Source organism: Neolamprologus brichardi, chromosome 22, assembly GCF_056152115.1.
Source record: "Neolamprologus brichardi isolate AB-2024 chromosome 22, ASM5615211v1, whole genome shotgun sequence".
NCBI lineage: Eukaryota > Metazoa > Chordata > Actinopteri > Cichliformes > Cichlidae > Neolamprologus > Neolamprologus brichardi.
The window spans coordinates 5,880,050-5,901,397 of NC_142124.1; the positions used below are offsets into that span (position 1 = coordinate 5,880,050).

Below are 21,348 nucleotides of genomic sequence, written 5' to 3' on the forward strand. Positions count from 1 at the left end.
CATTTATTACAGAACAGCTATTCTATTGGTAACTAAAGTAAAACTAATATCTATCTATCTGGGCCCTTGAATGCAACCAATTTGGTCGCAAACGTGACCAAATGTCTCAATTGAGCGACTAAATAAACTTTCAGTAAAATGAAAAAGAGTCTCTGCAACTCTGAGAGTCTCTGTGTGGCCAACAGCAGACAACATTATGCCCATATCATGACCTAAACCAATCACGAAGATGCTGCATAGAGTAGCTGAAAGCGCCGTTGAAGCGCCACCGACTCCGTGCTGCTACTGTTCAATTGATTTGTGTGTCACGTACACGCTCTGCACAGACATGCAGAAAGGGGAAATGACGTAGGGAATTCCCACAATAATCCAATAGCATGTTCCACCAATGTGCCACAAAAAAAAAAAAAATCCTAGGTCACACCGGTGCGACCAGCCGTTCGAGTAAAAAACAAAAGTCTCAGCAACTCTGAAAGTCTCTGTGTGGTCAACAACAGATGCAGATTATGCCCCTATCGTGGTCTAAACCAATCAAAGATAGTCTCAGATGCCCATGCCCAAGGTAAGATGTTCAGATATTCAGATGTTCTTTTAATTTTGAATTTCTTTTTATTTTATATATCTTGAGATATTGAGGTATTTTAAGTTTAAATTTCATCTCAGTGAAGCACTTTAAGCACAAGAACTTTTTCAGTAACGTATTTTTCAAACTATAAGGCACATTTAAAATCCTTTCATTTCCTCAAACGTTTGCCTTATGTATGAATTCTGTTTTTGCATTCTGACCTCGAACTGATTTCATTTGGTACATGATGCTCAAAAATCTGTCCAAATGTTTTAGTACAACTTCGGTAAGCTACAAAGCTGCACCGCTTGATGGATTGTTGAAGCATCACGGCCAGAGGTGGGTAGTAACAAGTTACATTTACTTGAGTAAGTTTTTGAAACAAAATGTACAGGGTGGGCCATTTATATGGATACACCGTAATAACATGGGAATGGTTGTTGAAAATGTTACGTCTCAACCAAGTACTGTATGCTTTTCATATTTGTAGTAGTGTGTCACAAAAACAGCAAATATTGACAAAAAAAGTAAGAAATCTTTGCGGGTGCTTTGATTTATTTGATCAAGCCCAAAATGGGCTAAAATCGCCCCTGGTACATTGTATTCTTATATTTCATCCCCAGGTAAAACAGCATTTTACATTAACTGCCATATCATTCAGCTCACAAGCTCCTACAGTTCAGGATACTGTTGAGCATTTAAAGAGCATTTAATTTAATATGTTATAAACTGACAGCTCTTAATATCCCAAATGGAAAAGAAATATCTTTATTTGAAATACTATTTCAAATATTTGTGATTTGTGATGTTGAGCTGTATTATAATAAGCTGTGTAGACCACCTGTCTTTTATCTTTTGGAAATGATTCACCTTTTTATTTCAAAAATGGCAGCGTATGCACCTAAATGACTTTTTTTTTCAAATGTCTATAAGTCTTCCTGTGATATATTGCACACATCACACATATTTTATATTACACTTGTTTTGCCACAGCTGTAGTAGCTCTAGTCCAGACCTCATCTGAAAGGGAACAAATACAAATACAAATACATATAAACTCCTTCACTTTTTTGTGTGTTAGTAAACATAAAAATTCAAACTGAGATGAAAATAGTGTTCATATTACCTCTGCATCACTAGGTAAGATTACATTTACATTATTTTTTAAAAGCACAGTAAGACCTGTTGTATTTACACTTAAAGCAGAACTAAAAGAGTCAGTCACATGGTTAATAAATCTCTACACTGGGCCACCACAGCAAAGTTAAGATCAAGATAGAGCAGGAGAGGCTTTTTCTCTAGGGGCAGAACTGGTAGAGTGAACTCACCACACACACACTAGTGTAGTGGACTGTGAGCACACATTGGTATATGGGGATATGTCATATACATCCAGTAGATGTCCTACTAGAGCAGTGGTTCTTAACCTGGGTTCGATCGAACCCTAGGGGTTCGGTGAATCGGTCTCAGGGGTTCGGCAGAGCCTCCGCCGTGACATGCACAGTTCATTTTGTGCACCAGTAAAAAACATATGTATGTCTTGAATTTGAAAAAAATCATAGTTTATTTTTCACTAAAGAGGGGTTCAGTGAATGCGCATATAAAACTGTTGGGGTTCGGTACCTCCAACAGGGTTAAGAACCACTGCCTTAACACATACGTGCAGTGATGCCTCTACACCACAGAGCGCTCCTTTTATTTACACCTATTTCCTCAAGTCAGTTGAGCTCTACTTTTCTGCATGGATTATCTATTATATTTCACTTTCCAGCCAAAACGTCCAGTTCAGATCCAGTGTGTCTATTACCCTGAAAGTGATGATATCTTTAACGAACCTCCATGACTCCTGGAGGATCTGTTTCCTCTTTCTAACTGAAAATGAGTTGCTTCAAAAAAGGACCACTGGCAATCAAGCTTCTAGCATTCCACCATTGGTTATATCCTTATTCCCACTCACACAGACTTTGTCACTTCCCGATAGAGTCCTTTTTATTTATTTATTTTGTCAGATACATATAGAAACAATCAAGCCACTCATTTTCTTAACCTTTTATGAGAGGAGGTACACTGGTTTGATAAGCACTCTCATGACTACCTGCACTATCATGACTATGTCTTTTAGGAAGGTGATCTTTTGCACAGTTTGCAAATGTTACTAAAAACATTCTTGGTTGAGAGAAAAAGTTCCAGACGTAACATAGATGTGGTTTTAACACATGAGATAAGAAACAACTCTGTTGACAAGACAAGACAGTTGACAAAGTAGCAAACTTTATGCACCAAATCAAGTGTTAAATCTTTTTACATGTTTTGTTTTTTTAACAGAAACCTGTCAAATTTCTCTCTCCCACAGTCTCTTTTTTTAGGAAATACAAATTCATTTACAAAAGGAAAATAAAAAAGATATCAACAAGTAAATGCAAAAATGTGTACTTATTTTTTTTTTTTAATAAATAGTTCCATAACTGAATTATGAAGGTCTGTTATGCAGCCTCAATGAGTTTCTTGTGACAGACTGTGCCAGTTTCAGGAATTCATTAATAAGTTACTTCTCTCCAAAATATCTAACTGCTGTTCAGTTAATCGTGTTGTTAACTTTTTATTTGCCACTGACATGTCACAGATTTTGCCTGAGCATACATGTTTCTCAGTTACTTTGAAATATATTTTCACATATTTATCTGCTTTCAGAGTTTTTAAGAAAACTTTCAACAACAGCCAGAATTGTTTTGAGGTTTTGATGCAATCTGACACCTGACTCTACAGTGAAACCTACTGGCCTCTGTTATCATTGTCATATCTTGATGATGTTCCATGTAACATGAATTTTACTCTAAATAGAATTAAAGATTATAAATAGAATTCACTCACTATGTAACTGTATTACACTCATTATCTGGAAGTAGCTGTCATCCAGTTTGATCTTCACACTGTCAAACAAAGCTATTCCATGTCAGTGGGTTTTATTTTCAAAAGCATGCTTCTCTGATGGATGGACCTCAGTGGCTCTTTATGTAAGAAAACCCAACAATTCTCAATATTTTTTAAACTAAACAATGGTCAACATAAAACAGCAGTGTGTGTGTGATTCATAAAGAAATAGACACATAGCACCTCTTGCTACATTTGTAATACCATTAAAAACGAATTATTTAACTGAGAATATAACTCCATGAAGAAAACAGTTTCAACTTTAAAATTTCTAATAAATAGCAGAGTTGAAAGAAAAAACTAAATAAAATTTATTAAAATTAAAAAAGTATTTTACCTCATTTTATTTTATTACTTTTTGTTGTTGCGTGTTAATATAAGCCATGTCTCCAGTTATAAAAAATATAATGAAAGAAACCATTATGATGAAGGAGGTGGTTACATTATTGACCTTAAATAAATGAATAACCAAAATGGTGCAAGTAAATTATTTATAGACAGAACAGTTAAAATATAGTGAAACATGAAAACTGTTTGACTTGAATGACTGAACAATCCTTTGGATTATAAAACAAAAAGAGAAAAACGGTTTTTCACAAAAAGTAAAGTTTACATAAACAAACTATTTAAAAAACATCTTCTATGTGTTCATTTAACTTGATTTGAACACTGTTTTCTGGGTCCAGTGTTTGTATATGTGGATCTTGTTTCAGTTTCTCCAACAGTTCAGCAGTGTTGCCAGGCACTGTTATTTCCAAATAAGAAAATCACTGGTATTCTTTATAAAATACATAAACTGTATATCAGAGTAAAACAAGTTGTACTTACAAGGTGAACTTGAGTTTCTGCCTGAAATAAAAAGAACATAAATCATTTCAGGCATTTGTTCTACATTACAATCAAAGTTTCTGTCATATATATTCAAAAATAAAAGTGTCTAATATAAACAATACCAAAGAAATAATATAACTGAACCATGCACTGCTGGTCCTGGTTCATTGATAAACTCAGCTCCTTTGATTCTCTGACCTTTCCTCTTTTTGTAAACAGCAAATCCAACAACAGCAAAAAGGATGAGAAGAACTGGAACAACCACTGCAGCAGTGATGGAGATCATCCTGTCAGAGGGATTCTCTGCTCAGTAAAAACAGACAAACAAGATCAAATCTGCAGATGAAGCAGGTTAGAATAAACATATTTATTTCACAATTCTCTGTGGTGGGGTTGGGTGGACTGCCCCGGGCTCTGTGGGGCCGGGCGGCGCCGCTGCACTGGGCCCCGGTTCGGATGGGCCTGGGCCCCCCTTCCCTGGCGGGTCGCGGAGTATGGGGGTGCCTACTGGGGTCAGCGGGGGAGCTGGCCCCAGGGAGGGGTCACTTGCCCCTCCCTTCCTTCCCTCCCCATCTCCAGCTGCCTCCCTCTTCCCACTCCACCACAACCACCCACACATGCAGGGCCTTGGAGTAGGGGTGTGTCACCAGGGTGCAGAGGAGGTAACCCCCCCCTCTGTCCCCTTCTGGCTGCCTCTGCCTCAATTTTATCCCGCAACTTAGACATTCACATTACTCACACTCTCATTACACATACATATAGGATCTTGGGGGTGGGCACGCTACACGGAATCTCAATTACCATCAGGGTGTACACCTCACCCCTGGCGTCGTTGCCCACCTCTCAATTTTAAATACACGTAGACATTGAGGGCTAGCAGGAGGGACTATGCGCTTACCTGCTGCTCTCTGGCAGGTAGCTCCATGCCCTCCTGGGTTTTAAATGCACCTTAGAACACAAATACATCAACACTACATATGAGCGGGTGGAGGGAGGTTAGGAGTCTTCTCTCACCCTCGTTCTCTGCGGTCTGCTGGAGCAGGGGGGCTAGGAGGAGGAGTTGGCCGTCCGACTGGGGTCCGGAATGTGGGGCCTCCCTGCTGCTGCGGAGTCGGGGCGGTCTGCTTCTCCCCACCGCAGGGAAAAAGGGTAACACAACCTGGGTCTGGGTGCAGTTCCCCCCTCCAGGGGCAAGGGTACCTAGACCCGGTTTGTAGAGTACGCTTGGGGAGTGTGATTGTTTGTACAGCGTCTCTTTATGTCTGTCTCCACGTTGGTTAAGTGTGGAGTAAGTGCATATGAGAGCATGAGGGTGGGAATGGATGTTTGTATCTGTGTGTGCCTGTATGTCTGTGTCCATATGTCAGGTTGGGTATCAGACGCCACCTCTCTGAGGACAGCTCAGGCCCTCCAAGGTTTGGAGGCCTATCTCCCCCCACCACCTCCCCTGCCGGGGGCGGACTCCCTCAGACATCGGTGCGTTGGTGGTTCTTTGTGTCCGGGGGTGGGCGTCCGGGTACACACCGGCTCACTCATTGGCGGCTGCTTATCGGGGCCTGGAGCCTGGGGCTCGCTTGGGCCACTTCGGAGGTGGGGTGCCCCCGGCCTCTCGGCCTGGGGCTCGGTCACTCAGGCACAGCTGGCTGCCGGCGGAGCTCACGGGCATGTCGCTGCAACCCCCCCTGGCTTCTGCTCCGTGGCTGCTGGGTGACCCCTCATCTGGGACTCTCCTCAGCTCTTTCTGGGACAGTGGCACGGCTGCCCCTCTGTTGGTCTTCCTTGGTCTCTTGTGTTCTGGGGGCCTCTGGATGTCTGGAGTTTTGATCTCCTCCATACCTGCTTCATGCCCTGGAGGACGGGGCAGTGGCCCCCCACACCCTCTAGCAGATCATTACATGAGGGAACCTTTTAAGAAAACAAGCGCGTCCATGCTCACAGGTGTACACACGGGTGATCACACACACAAACTACACCCTTTTTGGCTCCTACCTCAATGCACACTGTGCTGTCGATCTTACGTGCTGCACAATAATGTTTAATATTTAGTATTTACTGTCATATTCCCATATATCATTGTGATGTTGTTTATTGTATTACTCTCGTTTTCTTCTGCTTGTTTTCTTTTTTCTTTCTCAACAGGTGATCCAGGTGATCGATACATGTATTTTTTTTTTTTTTTTTTTTGCTTATTCTGTTTTTTGTTTTTTGCCCTTCTCCCCCGTCCCTCTTCTCAACTGTTTTTCTTTCCCTCTTTCTTTCTCCCTTTTCTTTCCCCCAGTCAAGTCTGTCCCGTATTCAGCAAGTGAAAATAAAATAAAGAATAAAAGGTGAATCAAATAGACCATTACGGCAAAGCTGGGATGGTCAATTTGGTAAAGAAAATCCGTTGGGCATCTTTCTTCGCCTTTAGACAATAATTCTGATGGCAAAAGAGCCAAACGGGACAGGCAAAAAAAAAAAAAAAAAAAATAGCAGAGTTGAAAGAAAAAACCTAAATAAAATTTATTAAGATTTAAAAAGTATTTTACCTCATTTTATTTTATTACTTTTTGTTGTTGCGTGTTAATATAAGCCATGTCTCCAGTCATGAAAAATATAATGAAAGAAACCATTATGATGAAGGAGGTGGTTACATTATTGACCTTAAATAAATGAATAACCAAAATGGTGCAAGTAAATTATTTATAGACAGAACAGTTAAAATATAGTGAAACATGAAAACTGTTTGACTTGAATGACTGAACAATCCTTTGGATTAAAAAACAAAAAGAGAAAAACGGTTTTTCACAAAAAGTACAGTTTACATAAACAAACTATTTAAAAAAACATCTTCTATGTGTTCATTTAAGTGGAGATTTGAACACTGTTTTCTGGGTCCAGTGTTTGTATATGTGGATCTTGTTTCAGTTTCTCCAACAGTTCAGCAGTGTTGCCAGGCACTGTTATTTCCAAATAAGAAAATCACTGGTATTCTTTATAAAATACATAAACTGTATATCAGGGTAAAACAAGTTGTACTTACAAGGTGAACTTGAGTTTCTGCCTGAAATAAAAAGAACACAAATCATTTCAGGCATTTGTTCTACATTACAATCAAAGTTTCTGTCATATATATTCAAAAATAAAAGTGTCTAATATAAACAATACCAAAGAAATAATATAACTGAACCATGCACTGCTGGTCCTGGTTCATTGATAAACTCAGCTCCTTTGATTCTCTGACCTTTCCTCTTTTTGTAAACAGCAAATCCAACAACAGCAAAAAGGATGAGAAGAACTGGAACAACCACTGCAGCAGTGATGGAGATCATCCTGTCAGAGGGATTCTCTGCTCGGTAAAAACAGACAAACAAGATCAAATCTGCAGATGAAGCAGGTTAGAATAAACATATTTACGAGTAATATTAAAATAAAGTAATATTTAAAATATCCTGGAAGAGTAGTTGTAAAACAGCTAACTGATCATTTGTTCTGTTTTGAGTATTTTGAATCTGATAGTTTTCAGTTTGTTTAGTTAAATGAAGAGTAATTTTGTCACGTCCGGTGTGGCAGACGTGGAGATAGGACCCAAAATGCAGCAGCTCTGGTGCAGATGAGTATTTATTTAACAAAAGAAAATACAAACAGCAATGGCGTGGGTGAAGGTGAAACAGGAAAACCTAAACTGGGTAAAACTAACAAAACAAACCAGAAACAAAGATGCAGGGAGGTCCGGGGAAATACAAACGGGGAGACCGAGGGGAAACAACACAGACAAACCAGCAGCGAGGACGAGGTAACACACACTATAAATACACATGGCAGGAATCAGGGGATGGGAAACAGGAGGGGAACACACCTGGAATACATGACAACTGACGAGGCAGGGGAACCGTAAACAGAACACGCTGGCATAAGACAGAGCCCTTCAAAGTAAAACAGGAAACACATACACGTAATGACACAGACTCAGAGATGCGCACTAAACACAGACCTACTACACTAAGGGGATGCACAAGCAGGGAAGACACCAACCAGAGGGAACACCACTAAACCCTAGAAAATACAAAACCATCAAAAGTAAAAGTACATAACCAAAAACACTGGGTCACTGACCCAGGACCATGACAAATTTGTCACATATTTGATACAAATCTCTTAGTTAAACTGACAGCATATTTTAAAAACATAGAAGCTTGCATTTGGCTGTAAAAATCTTCTAACCAGATATTTAGTCTGGATGACTTCGCTGAAAAAATCTCTGAGTCATTTTTTATCAGGATATATCCTTCAGTGTTCATAATAAATTAATAGTTAGTGTGTACAATATTGCTAAAATGAGAAACATCTGTCTGAGTGATCCTAAAAAACTAGTTCATAGATTAAATACTTCTCAGCCGGATTACTGTCATTCATTATTATCAATTTCCCCAAAATATTTCCTAAAAACCTTAAAAATGTTACAGTGAGAATATTGACAGAGATGAGAAAGAGAAACAATATTTCTCTCATAACATACTCTCTATAGTATTTACAAGTAGAATGGGAGGCAGAGCCTTCAGCTTTCAGGCCCCTCTTGTGTGGAACCAGCTCCCAGTTTGGATTCAGGAGACAGACACTATCTCTACTTTTGATAAAACTTATAGTCAAGGCTAGATCAGGTACCTCCTTTAGTTATGCTGCTATAGGTTCAGATTGTTCTAGGAAGTCATGTGATACACTGTGATGTACTGAGCATTTCCTCTTTACTCTTAACTCCCCATATATCACTGTAACATGTCATCACATCGTTCTCTTCTTTCTACGTTAGTCTGTGATTTATCTGCTTCATGCTCTCTTTTTTCTCTTCTTTTCTCTTTCCCTCACCCTAAACCAGTCGATGCAGATAGCTGCCCCTCTCTAAGCCTGTTTAAATGTAGTTTTTCCTTCCTACTGTCATCAAGTGTTGCTTATAGACAGTAGTTTGATTGCTGGGGTTTTCTTCAGAATGCTGCAGGGTCTTTAACTAAAAGTATAAAGCACCTTGAGGTGACTTTTATTCTGATTTGGCGCTATGTAAATTAACCTGATTTGAAACTTTTGCAAAAATGGGTTTCTTAATAATAATAACAGTAACAGTTTATATTTACAATGAAAGAGAGAAAATGATTGTAATACATAATAATTAAAAAAATTAAGACATTCATTTACCCCACAGTGACAGCTGTTCCTCCTGGGATTAAATAAGGACAAAAAAGTCAAGCATTATATTAGAGACAGCAAACAAAATGTTTCTCTCACCTATGACAGGTATTATTTTTCCACAGTTGGTTCTGATCACTTTTTTATCCAGTTTGGTGATGATGTCATCGCCGTCAGAGAGCTGAAACACACAGTCGTATCTGCTCCAGTCTTCTGTTGTGACTGATGAAACATTCAGATCAACACACATCTGGAAGGTCTCATCATTGTTGGGGAGGATCTCTCCAGGATCCACACCATCATGAATCTCCTCTCCATCTTTCCTCCAGAACATCACGGCTCTTTGAGGGTAGAAACCTGTAGCGTGGCAGCTGACTGGAGAGGAGGACGACTTCTGGAGGAGAGACACTGAGGGAAGAACTGGAGAAAAAGAAAGAGAAGAAAATATCAAAAGGATAAAAAGAAGGGTTTCATTTTTCCAAATCTGACAATGTTAGAGCATCTTGATAACATCTAATAAATAATTGCAGACATTTATTTCACAAAAAAATGACACATTAGAGCATCATCAGTCAAAACACTGTCATACATACAAGACAAAAATGTATCTGGGAAAACTAAACAAATAGAAAAGAAATACCAGAGTGATTGCTGATGCATGTCGTTTGAAAATTCTACTTGTGCCTGAAAATGTTTCTGATCAAACGTTAAATTGGAAGTGTTGATAAAATCTTACAAATGTACAGGAGATCCAGCCCAGTTTCAGTTACTTTCTAAATCATTAAATATGAAATCAGCTTAAACTTTTCTGCCATTTTCTTTTAAAAGAGACTTATATTATTAGAAAACGATGCAACATAAAATAAACACCACAGCATCCATGAAGCTACATCAGGTTATGTGACTGTACCTGTTCTCTGCGGGGAACGTTTCCCACTTTCCAAAGACATCTTCAGCCACTTTGGACAAGTCGTACTGAGGAACTTGACGGTGTATTTTATTCTATTTTCGTCAGTATCCCATCTCTGTTTGGTAATGACAGCCTCTGGTTTCAGTACGATCCACCTTAATGTCTTCGTATCAAATTCAAGAAAGTCTTCTCCATTGTAAGCATACCGTAAAAAGTTGATCATCTCTCCAGTGCTTTCATCCCATTCACAGCCACTTATACTCTGTAAAATGTGGATGCCTGATGAGACAGAAAGAAAACAAAGACTGCAGTGAACTGCATTAATGTTGTTCATTGTATGAGGCACTACTATTCACCAAGATTTAAGTATTAATAGTTGAATAATTTAATTGAAAAACATTGCAGATTCAAATTAGCGTCTGGTTATTTGTGTTTAAAACAAAAAGGTTTAGAAGGACAAGAGAAAGAAAATGATTCAGCAGAGGAGTCATCTTAGAAGAATGTGAAGATAGAGATATGTATATTGTTAAGATTGTTATTATATTATATTATATTATTTTTGTTAAAATAAGTAAAATTGAAATCTTAACATTTTTAACACAAACTTTTGTATTTTTATGATGGTTTTAAGGTCTCAAATAAGAAACAGGCCAACAAAATTAAAACAAATCTTTCATGATTAACAAAAAACTTTTTGTTATAAAGTTTTGTTTTGCTTTGGTATATCTAATGTTTTATAATGATCTGAGATGAGGCATAACAGGAAATACTTTACCTCCGGGTTGGTTGAACTGCTGCTGTAAACCAAAAATCCAGGCTCGGAATAAGTTTGGCAGAGTCACAAAACACTGTACAGTCAAAGACTTCAGCTGCTGAGGGTTGTCGTCTAATATTTTCTTTGCCCAGTCCTGTCTTGGTTCTAGTATTTTGTTCCTGCTGTCACAGTAACCCGCCTGAATGCCATCAAACACCATTTCACTCAAAAACTCTGATATGTTTGCGACTCCTGACGATCCAGTGGCCACATGCTTCAGTGAGTGTTTTGCTGTGAGACAAACAATATTGTTTTATAGTTAAAAATATGCAAACAATGTCAGCAGCCTAACAGAGGTGTAGTCCTCTTTGTTTTTTCTAAGTGAGGACAAAGAAATTTATTATATTTAGGTTGATCATTTGAAATTCAGTTGTTACTTTAAGAGTATTTCATGGATTAAATAAAGACCTAATCAGTGGTCAAAGCTGTCATCATGTCTAGTGATATGATGACAGCTAGGGATCTAGCTCAAAATCTAGTCAAAACAAAAACTGCTGTTTCATCTCATTAAAGAGATGCAGTGTCAGTTTTGTGACTGACAGGCCAAATTAGCACGATGATGCACTTGCGAGTCTTTGAGTCGTCTACCAGAAGTGCGCTAATGTGTACACACAGATGCAGTTAGTTTATTTCAGTGATTACATAAAAGAACAGCTCATATTAGTGGCTTAAATATTGACCAGATGAGGCCACATGGCCAAACGAAATTAATACAGTGTAAGCGACAGTTTTACATGTTGTTCTCACTGGAAACGTAGTGGCAGGTAAGATGAATGAGAGAAGAAGAATGATGTAAGGAAAAATCAGTATGGTTTTCTATACAGGTAAACTCATTTGTTAGAAATGTGTGAGGACTTATCCAGAGCAGAGCTGTATTATTACATTGTTATTACTTTTCCATAAATAGTATATGTGTAACAGCTGTACTATAGAAGAACACAAGACATCAGATATCTGTGGTAATGAAGATAATGTCTAATGTGTAAAAATGCGGGGGTGGGGGGGTTAGGCTATGGAACTTATTAGTCTATTTTACATATTTTAAGATTCAGACATTAAAATGAAACACTAACACAGTCACGTTATCAGCTTGTTATCAACTCACAGACCTCTGGTAGGACCAGAGCGTGAAGGAGAAGGGGGGAGAAAAAAATAAATAAAAATGCTACAGTGCCAATAAAATTCCATTGCTAATCCACGTCTGATAAATTGGTTTTGATCCTGTTCTGTATCATTATTATTCCACAAAGTCAGTGTTGGGAAGGTTACTTTTAAAATGTATTCCATTACAGAATACAGAATATATGCCCCAAAATGTATTCTGTAATGTATTCCGTTACGTTACTCAATGAGAGTAACGTATTCTGAATACTTTGGATTACTTAATATATTATCATGCTGTTTACAACTACATGAATGTACTATTGCTGTGATTTATTACTGTTACTGAAGGTCCGCGGCTCCGAACCGTAGTAAAGGGACCTCTGGCTAATACGGTGGGTTCTGTGTCGGCTCGTAGCTGAAAACTAGCTTTACTTTGTTGTCTGGGTCAACTTTGCTAGCAGAGACAGAGAGAGGCGTTGAAAGGCTGCTCCAACGGAACTTATTGTTTTTGGAGGAAAACACGAACACGGTGTACAGTCCAGTCTTAATAGCTTACTTACAACTGGGCTCGTCAGGCTCTCTTCTTGGCTGCAGTGGTTATTATTATATTTACATGCTTCCAGCTCCCGTTTTTGCTGATGACAGCTCATACTTTTCCTTTTTCTCCCTCCCTCGCTCACAGACACATAACGGGTATGGCAGTCCATTCTCCCTGCAGCACGGACTACACTGCCTATGATGCTACATTCTTTAGAGCTATACCTGTAGCATTCTGCCTGTTAGCTTAGCACAACAACAACAAAAAGGCCTCTCTCACCCAGGAAACACACAGAGAGAGCGTCACCCTGTAACCATGGCAACCGTAACGCTGCCACCTGGAACAACAGAACGTAGCTGTCAAACAAAACCCAAACAGGCCTGACCCGCCACAATATGAAACAGGGAAGTACCACCATGTAATCCATTTATTTCAACAAAGTAACTGTATTCTAAATACCACCTTTTTAAACGGTAACTGTAACGGAATACAGTTACTCATATTTTGTATTTTAAATACGTAACGGCGGTACATGTATTCCGTTACTCCCCAACACTGCACAAAGTGAATATTAAAATTTACATTGTGATCACGGTAACTATCGAAAGTAAACACGCTGCTCGAGGTCAGGTGAGCCTGCTGTCACAGCTTTAAATTTTAAGTTTTTCTTACCTGCAAATAAATCACGGCAGAAGAAAAACAGCAAAAATAACTTCATTTCCTCGTTATCCTGAAAGCAGCATTGGTAACCGTGAATTTGGTGGACGTTGCTTTTGAAAGCCTGACAGAGTACAAGGTTCAGATTCCTCCCCTCTCCTTCTATGTTGCATGTCCACTGATATGGGATTAATAACCTGCCATAAACTGAAACTGGAAGAAGAAGCTTTGATGATTTAAATAAGTCTAATTCCTGTTATAAAAATAAGTATTTTAATATGCAAGAAATTTTATTGTCTCTATGTAAACATTAGGAAACCAGAGTTCGGGAGACTGTTAGGATATCTATTGTGTATTATTCCTGTCAATGTAACATTTGGTGCAGTGTTGTCAGCCTGCAGACACGAGTGATCCAGTGAAAAGTCACAATACAAACCGTTAATACTATTACGGCCAGAATTAAATTCCCCTCACTGACACAGCTATTTGTCCATTTGTGCTACTTAATTGTATATGATGTTAATTTAAAAAAAGAATACATATTACATATACATATGCATAATACATATACATACACTTCATATCTCGGAAAAGATAGGATCGTGAAAGACCCCGATTCCCTCCCATTTTCGTGCCATTTTGCTGTGCTAAAATAAGTTTATATTTGCCTGATGGTATTCTTTTTTTTTTATATATATAATATTTTAGACTTACCCCAGTTCCTTAAATTAGACTAAAATGTCTAAACTACACAAAAGCGACACATTTGATTCTAAGTGTCAGTTAATGCATTCCTTTTTATTATGACTTTATTCTGCACTACGTGCTTTCAATTTTTATGTTCGTCCACCAGATGACGCTACTTGTTTTTATTATTTTAGTCCGGTTTAGTCCGGGGACACTACACAGTATGCCACTATGCCATGAGAGACCCGAAGTCCAGCTTAGCAGATCCCTCTCATCACTAAATGTAAGGGCAGTGTGATGTTTTTTGTCATAAGGGTCAAATGCATTAGCATTTTAAGGCTTAAAGAAAAACAGGCAATGACACAAACTTATGGGACAGAGTGCTCTTTGAGATTCTATGAACGGGATCACTTTATTTTGAGTTTAGCTGTTGTTTATTTAGTCAACAGATGGATCATCTTCCTTTAAGGCCAAAGACTTGTATGACCCGAGTAGCAGGAAAATAACACCAACATATAGAAGGTTGTTGGTTATGACTTGTACACAGTAGCTGGCAGTGGAATGGATACTGTCCATAAAGACCTGGAACAATAATAAGGGCAATTTTTCCTTCTTTTTTTAACATGAGCATTGTTTATATAGTAAATATTTAGGGTTTGGAACAGGATTGACCTGTTCTTTGTTTAACCATCCACAACTGTGCTGGTTCTGCATATCTGGTCTCTCTCAGGTGTCCACGGGATGAACAGTTGTTAATGAGAGAGTGACTATGGATAGATTGAAGATTTTACAGAACTACAACAACAAAAAAATTCCAACACACCAAAAGCACACACACACACACACACACACAAAACAGATTAAAAACAAAAAAATAAATAAGAAGAGATTTATGAAACACTATTGATGGAGTCTGATCTGAATTAGTTTCATCAGTTTTGGAGTGCTGTTGGTAAATGGTCCATCTCCTCTGGTCATCAAGCAGAGACCTTGAAATAACCACAGGATGCTTTAATGATAATAATAAAAAAATAAAAAAAATCAATACACACATTAACTTGTAGCCAGAGTAGTTTAACAGCTATTGTAATGTTATATTCAAGTCTCTCACTGCTTTGCAATTTTCAGGTAGAAGCTGCAGTCTGTAAGTGTCTGAGTGAAGCCAGCATAAAGTGATTTACAGCAGTCAAGGTGAGACAGACAGAAATTATAAAGATGTCCTTTTTTAATGAAACATGAAAGCTAAATTTATTTTGACAACAAACCAAGCTGATTTTCAATTTTGAGACCAATGATTAAAACAGCTGGGACTGATGAAGTGTGTCATCTCCATATCATTGGTGAGATATACTGTATTTTGAATAATCTTGCTGATAGCAGTGCACCAGGTTCTAGTTTGACAGGTAAGAACATAATACATGTAGAGCAGATTCTGTAATATCAGACATAATTTATTTTGATGCAGGAGAAAGTGTTCAGAATTATTTAGTAAAAGCAGATTCAGGTTTAACTTTTTCGAAAACAACTGAATACTCATGCTGGACAGAAATACCAGAAATTGAAGAATTGTTATCAATAAAAAATAATGAAATGATCAACAATCTTCTCTGCTTGTTACTTGTGTATGTGTTGGTGTGTATATTGGACTATAGGGTGCTGTGTTTGTTCACGGGGCCTCTGGATTCAGTCTCTCTGAGAGTCCATAGATGTTGCCCGAAGCTGTAAAGTCCAAAACACACTGTTACTCACACTGCTGTTGGACTTGCTTTTATATGCAACACCATTAATACAGAGTAAATAAGATAAATAGTTTACTTACTTTGTTCACTTTTTCTTTCTGGAAATAGAAAGGGAAGAAATATTTCAGAATGTCAGAGAAATTCTGTTTTGCAGTTTGTATCAGAGTATAAGCTCAGCTCATCTGAATATCTCACCTCTCTTCTTTTTGAAAACATAAAGTCCAATGATGACGAAAACAACAGAAACAACCACAGCAGCAACAATCATCATGTGCAAGGACCTCTCTGCTCAGTCAAAACAAACAAACCAGATAAAATGTGTACAAGAAGCAGGTTAGAGTAGAAGTACATCCATCCTGTAGTATTATCCTAGTTCTAATATAAATCCCATAATGTGAGGGAAAGTAAATACAGCATAATTTCTCATATACCATGACATATTTCAGTTCAGCAGAGCAGACACACTAAATTTATGTGGCTGACTTTTAACACCTATTATGTTCCCCGATTGAAAGGCTAAAAATAAATAACGAATGGTTTTATGGATTAGAGACACTGTTGAATTTTGAAATGTATTTAGATTCTACTTGAGGCGCAAACAAAAACAGGATAAAACATTCAAACACCACAATAACAAGAATCCAGAGTACAAGCAAACAAAATGAATCAAATGATTTTCCCTCACCTTTTGTAATGTTTTCAACCCAGTTGGTTCTGATCACTGTTTTATTCAGGCTAGTGATGATGTTGTCTTCACCATCAGAGAGCTGAAACACACAGTCGTATCTGCTCCAGTCTTCTGTTGTGACTGATGAAACATTCAGATCAACACTCATCTGGAAGGTCTCATCATTGTTGGGGAGAATCTCTCCAGGATCCACACCATCATGAATCTCCTCTCCATCTTTCCTCCAGAACATCACGGCTCTGCCAGGATAGAAACCTGTAGCGTGGCAGCTGACTGGAGAGGAGGGAGTCTTCTGGAGGAGAGACACTGAGGGAAGAACTGGGGGTGGGGGGGAGGTTGGGGGTGGGGGAGAGCGGCACGGAGAATGCGTGGAAAAACATGGGAAAGTAAAAACAGAAAAGGAAAGAGGAATCAAGGTGGAGGAATTGAATCGGGACATATGAAGAAAATATCTGCCCGAAATCAGTCTCATAAAAATAAAATTTAAAGTGTATCAGGTCATGTGATTCTACCTGATTTCTCTAGGGGGCTTTTTGCACTGTCCACATAGGTCTTCAGCCACTCTGGACAAATCTTAGTGAGGAAGTTTTCATTGTGTTTACTTCGATCTCTGTCAGCATCCCATTCCTGTTTAATAATGTCAGCCTCTGGTTTCAGTTCGATCCATGTCAGTGTCTCCAGATTGAATTCAAGAAAGTCTTCTCCATTATAACCAAAGTGTACTAAGCCAGTCACCTCACCAGTGTTTTCATCACGTTCACAGCCATCTATCCTCTGTAAAACATGGACACCTGAAGAGACAGACAGAAAACAGCGAGCGATATAGCAACAGCTGTAAAAAGCTGAAAAAATGTTAAAGTACAATTTTTCAAGGCAAACTCTAAATTGAAAACTTGTCCTTTTAGGAGCACAGAATGTAAAATGTAGCTTTTCACATCAGTGTGTTTTGTTTAGATATATCCCATGATTTAAAATGATCTGAGGTTCACCTTCACTTTTGGTGAATTGCTTCAAATGAGAAATCATGTTTTTGAAGAAGTTTGGCTGTTTCTTGAAACACATGTGATTGTACCACTCCTTCTGCTCAGGATTGGTTTGTATTATTTTCTTCGCCCAGTCCTGTTTTGGTTTTAATGTCATGCTGTTGCTGTCACAGTAACCCACCTGGATGCCGTTAAACACCAGTACACCCATGAACTCTGGGATGTTTGGGACTCCAGAGGATCCAGTGACAAAATACTTCAGTGAATGTTTCACTGTGGAGCAAACGATATTTATAATGTTAGTGAATTAAGAAAATAAACATTAGCATAATACACTTAATGATTAAGGTAACATATTCTCATTAACGTTGCAGTAACAGTGACATGAGTCTAACATACTTTTATTTTCATTAAAAATATAAGTCACTGATCTGGTTTGAGGGTGTTCTGCACAGCAAAAGTAAAAGTTATCAAGAAAAACTGTCATCTATCTCCTGGGAAACAAAATCTGTGTGTGTGTGTCTTAAATCATCCTAAATCTCCAGTAAGCAGTAAACAGGGTGCATGTGACAGGAAACGCCTAACTTTGCAGTTCTTATACACCAAGCTGTTTTTTCAGTACTAATAAGAAAATTCTGTCCTGTTTCATATTCTTATTATTCCAGAAACTGTGTTCTAAACTTCAATTAAAAATGTCAAAAGTGCTTTAAAGTACAATGAAAGTAAAAGCTGCTCAAGGTCAGGTTACTGCTGTTAGAGATAAAAGATTTTTCTTACCCGCAAATAAACTACGACAGAAGATAAGCAGCAAACACAACTTCATCGTTTCTCTGTCTTTAAGATCATAACTATTATTCCTTTTCTTTACAGAAATGTGAATCAACAAGTCGTCGTCCACCGACAGTAAGTGACCAACCCGTGTCCCTCCCCCTGTTCCTCCAGTTTCTCCAGTTAGCACGCTTGTAACCATGGAAACGCTTAACTCTGCAGTTCTTACATACAAAACCTTTTTTTTTTTTTAAATTTGCAGTAAAAATAAGAAAACATAGAAAGTCTTATGAAACTATGCAAACTACTGAATGATTTAACATTGCGTTGTTTCAAAGTTTTCATCAGTGTTGCCTAAAGGCAGAAATTGGCGCAGTTTATGTCTGCAGGGGTCTGCAGAGATGTTTTCCATCTGTTTCCTTATCCTGGACCTGTACAGACGTGCAAAGTACAGACTGGATAACGGCAGTGTAAAAAAATAACCAGCAGCTCCTGCAGATGAACTTGCTCAGCTGCCACAGGAAGTAGGAATGTTGGATATTATTTTTGTTTGTGGCTTATTGGCCAATACATGATCGCTGAATAGTCTTGTTAAGCAGACTGGACAACAGCGACGCCTTGTGGCAAAGACCCAGAAGCTTCATTCGGTTAATTTGAAAGTAGCTTTTTTAGTGGGAGAAACTTTTCGTAACTCATTAAAGGGACTTCCTCAGCCTTGCCTGGATGATGAACCATGCACCAAGACTTGTGGCAAAGAGTTTAATTACGGTAACATGAGCAGCTGCCTGCCATTCATCTCTAGCTTTATTGTCAGGAATCTAAGTCCACAATACAATTAAAAGAAAATAGGAATGAATTAAGTTTTTTTTTTTAAAGTTTTTAAAGTAGAGCCTCATCTGGAAGGTCCCATCATTGTTGGGGAGGATCTCTCCATTATCCATACTTTCATGAAGCTCCTCTCCATCTTTCCTCCAGAACATCTTGGCTATTTAAGAATAGAAACTTGTAGCATGGCAGCTGACTGGAGAGGAGGAAGTCTTCTGGAGGAGAGACACAGATGGAAGAACTACAGAGAGAAAGGAAAAAGTGACAAATGTTAGATTCTGATTTGTACTCTATCTAAGAAAAAGGAAGCCATATGAATTTCCCCGCTTACTACATCAGATTATGTGATTATACCTGCTGTCCCCAGAAAGCTCCTCCCATAGTGGAAATGCTTCTTTAAAAACTTAGGGCATAAATGGCTTGAAGAGCTTTTATTATGTTGTAATCGGGCATGTTCTATATTCCATATTAGTTTGGTGATGACAGCCTGTGGTTTTGGAGTGATCTGCAGTGATCTGCAGGTCAAACACTATAAAGTCTTCTTCATCATAACCATACTGATTGTATCCATTAATTTCTCCAGTCTCATCATTCTATTTACAACCACTCATCCTTTGCAAAATATGAACATCTGAAAAAAAAAATAAAGCCACAAAAAGTGCAATAAACCAGTAAGATGTCAGCAGAGGCCATAGCTAACATCATATCTGCAGACACAAAAATAGAAGGTTATACACCCACTGCACTGTTACAGGAACAAAACCAAACTACCAATTTGCGGGTCGAGTGAAAGGCTGATATTTTAAAGAACTTTTACTCTCTGGATTCTTTTGATTTATTTTAGCAGTGTGGTGGGTTGACCATGAAATTTGAGGGCTGCATACATGTCCTGCTAACACCGGGGATAGCCTTTAACAATAAAAAAGAGAATTAAATGAAGCTTATGCCAAATTTTAGTAAGTATGTGAGTACATAAATCTGTATGATAAATTGTAAATGGACTGATTCTTATATAGCGCTTTTCTACTCTCCCGGGGCAGTCAAAGCGCTTAACTCGTCTGCCTGCTTTCCCAGGTGTTTAACTCCTTCTCTATTCTTTACATCATTTCCACTTTACCACACTGTAAAACTCAATGCCAACATCAGCATTGTAGTAAAATAATTTTCATGCCCATCTTCTTCTAGCCAATCAGTCTCCACTCAGCATAGTTTAAATCGCACTACTTACCTTTGATCCTCCCTTGCATTCTGCCTTAATTTCTGGCACAGCTTCGATTTCATTCAGCTGTGATGGACCATCAGAGTCTAACAGCCAAGCGGCTTACAAGGACATGAACTGCTGCACATAACAAGGCTAATTTACATCATGGAGCCCTGGTCTCAAAAACTGGCATAGATGTAACTCTGTAAGCTGGATTTAAGTGCTTAAAGTTTTACCAACATGTTTAGTGGCATCTTCTGTTAATACGGAACATGACGTCATGTGGTTGGTTGGTTGCGGCTAATTGATTTACATTCGTTTATGTTAGCTAACCAGTGGGTGACCTTGCCATGCACGTATAAGGAATGTGGCACATCACGAACCAAAGCAACATCATGAATTGACTTAAAATCTCAACCATTTCTTTAGCCACCATGAGGTGGGGGATTTAGAGACTGGGGACCCAGCAACAATCTGGTACTTGTCCTGCAGACTGCTGAAGTACAATAAACACTCTGTAGGGTCAACTTATGGAAAGCACCTCATCCTGATGGTGTACTGGGATGAGTCCAGCAAGACTGCACCATGAAAGTAGCGAGGTCTTCACAAGCATCTTTAACACATCTTTGTCACATTGCTCTGTTCCCGCCTGTTTAAAAATATCTTTAATATGCCATTACCTAGCGTGACCAACCGTCTTCTTTTATTTTTTCACGTTCTGTCCAGGGCGTCCAGGGGGATTTTCGAGATTGATAAAAAATGTCAGTAATTTCCTATATTCCGACAGAGGACCCATGTGTGTCACATCATCCCTGAACTGCTGCTTTGCGAGTTGTTCTGCGCTCACAGACGGGACAGACAGCGCGCAGCAACGTGCCTAATGATGTTTAAAAGATCCCAAAAAATAAGTGCATCTTTTCAGATGAACTGCAAAAGAAGTTTCCCTC

At 38.5% G+C, this 21,348-nt stretch overlaps 2 protein-coding genes across 2 annotated transcripts; both read right to left on the reverse strand.

Moving 5' to 3' along the window:
• Positions 1 to 7,171: 7,171 nt before the first annotated feature.
• LOC148096657 (major histocompatibility complex class I-related protein 1-like) lies at positions 7,172 to 13,571 on the reverse strand. Its single transcript, XM_087834720.1, has 7 exons — positions 13,526 to 13,571; positions 11,173 to 11,442; positions 10,398 to 10,676; positions 9,587 to 9,907; positions 7,551 to 7,655; positions 7,350 to 7,370; positions 7,172 to 7,266 (listed from the first exon to the last, which is right to left on the reverse strand). Exons 1-7 carry the CDS (start codon positions 13,569 to 13,571, stop codon positions 7,172 to 7,174), a joined length of 1,137 nt encoding a protein of 378 aa, XP_087690846.1.
• Positions 13,572 to 15,663: 2,092 nt separating this feature from the next.
• Positions 15,664 to 18,501, reverse strand: LOC102786185 (major histocompatibility complex class I-related gene protein-like). The gene is made up of 7 exons (XM_087834716.1): positions 18,385 to 18,501; positions 17,614 to 17,880; positions 17,137 to 17,415; positions 16,622 to 16,942; positions 16,132 to 16,221; positions 16,017 to 16,034; positions 15,664 to 15,916 (listed from the first exon to the last, which is right to left on the reverse strand). Exons 1-7 carry the CDS (start codon positions 18,428 to 18,430, stop codon positions 15,864 to 15,866), a joined length of 1,074 nt encoding a protein of 357 aa, XP_087690842.1. The 5' UTR covers positions 18,431 to 18,501; the 3' UTR covers positions 15,664 to 15,863.
• Between the last annotated feature and the right edge of the window lie 2,847 nt (positions 18,502 to 21,348).